At 41.4% G+C, this 348-nt stretch overlaps 1 protein-coding gene across 1 annotated transcript in view; it reads left to right on the top strand.

Annotated features, from left to right (window-relative positions):
• Positions 1-208: 208 nt before the first annotated feature.
• EMH_0034960 (PBS lyase HEAT-like repeat domain-containing protein, putative) overlaps positions 209-348 on the top strand; it is a gene marked incomplete at both ends in the record, with an annotated part of 2,335 nt that continues 2,195 nt past the window's right edge. The window contains one exon of the mRNA XM_013494931.1: positions 209-348. Within this exon, the coding sequence (XP_013350385.1) occupies positions 209-348 (140 nt within the window).

Below are 348 nucleotides of genomic sequence, written 5' to 3'. Positions count from 1 at the left end.
TTTTATTTATTTTATTTATTTTATTTTATTTTATTTTATTTATTTTATTTTATTTTATTTTATTTTATTTTATATGTTCAGCTGTCTCTATACACAAACGATGAAAGTCTGCCTGTTAGGGAAACATGTCAGTTAGCTGTATTAAAAATAAAAAACGATATTGCTGCTGCTGCTGCTGCTGCTGCTGCTGCTGCAGCAGCAGCAGGGGATGCTGCAGCAGAAGATAAAGCAGCAGCAGCAGCAGCAGCAGCAGCAGCAGAAGGAGGAGAAGAAGAAGCAACAGCAGCAACAGCACCCCCATCACCACCCGCAGCAACTGCAGCAGCAGCACCACCACCACCAGCAGCA

This window comes from Eimeria mitis, genomic scaffold, assembly GCF_000499745.2.
Source record: "Eimeria mitis Houghton genomic scaffold, Emh_scaff1340, whole genome shotgun sequence".
Classification (NCBI taxonomy): domain Eukaryota; phylum Apicomplexa; class Conoidasida; order Eucoccidiorida; family Eimeriidae; genus Eimeria; species Eimeria mitis.
This window is presented reverse-complemented; position numbering and strand designations above follow the sequence as displayed.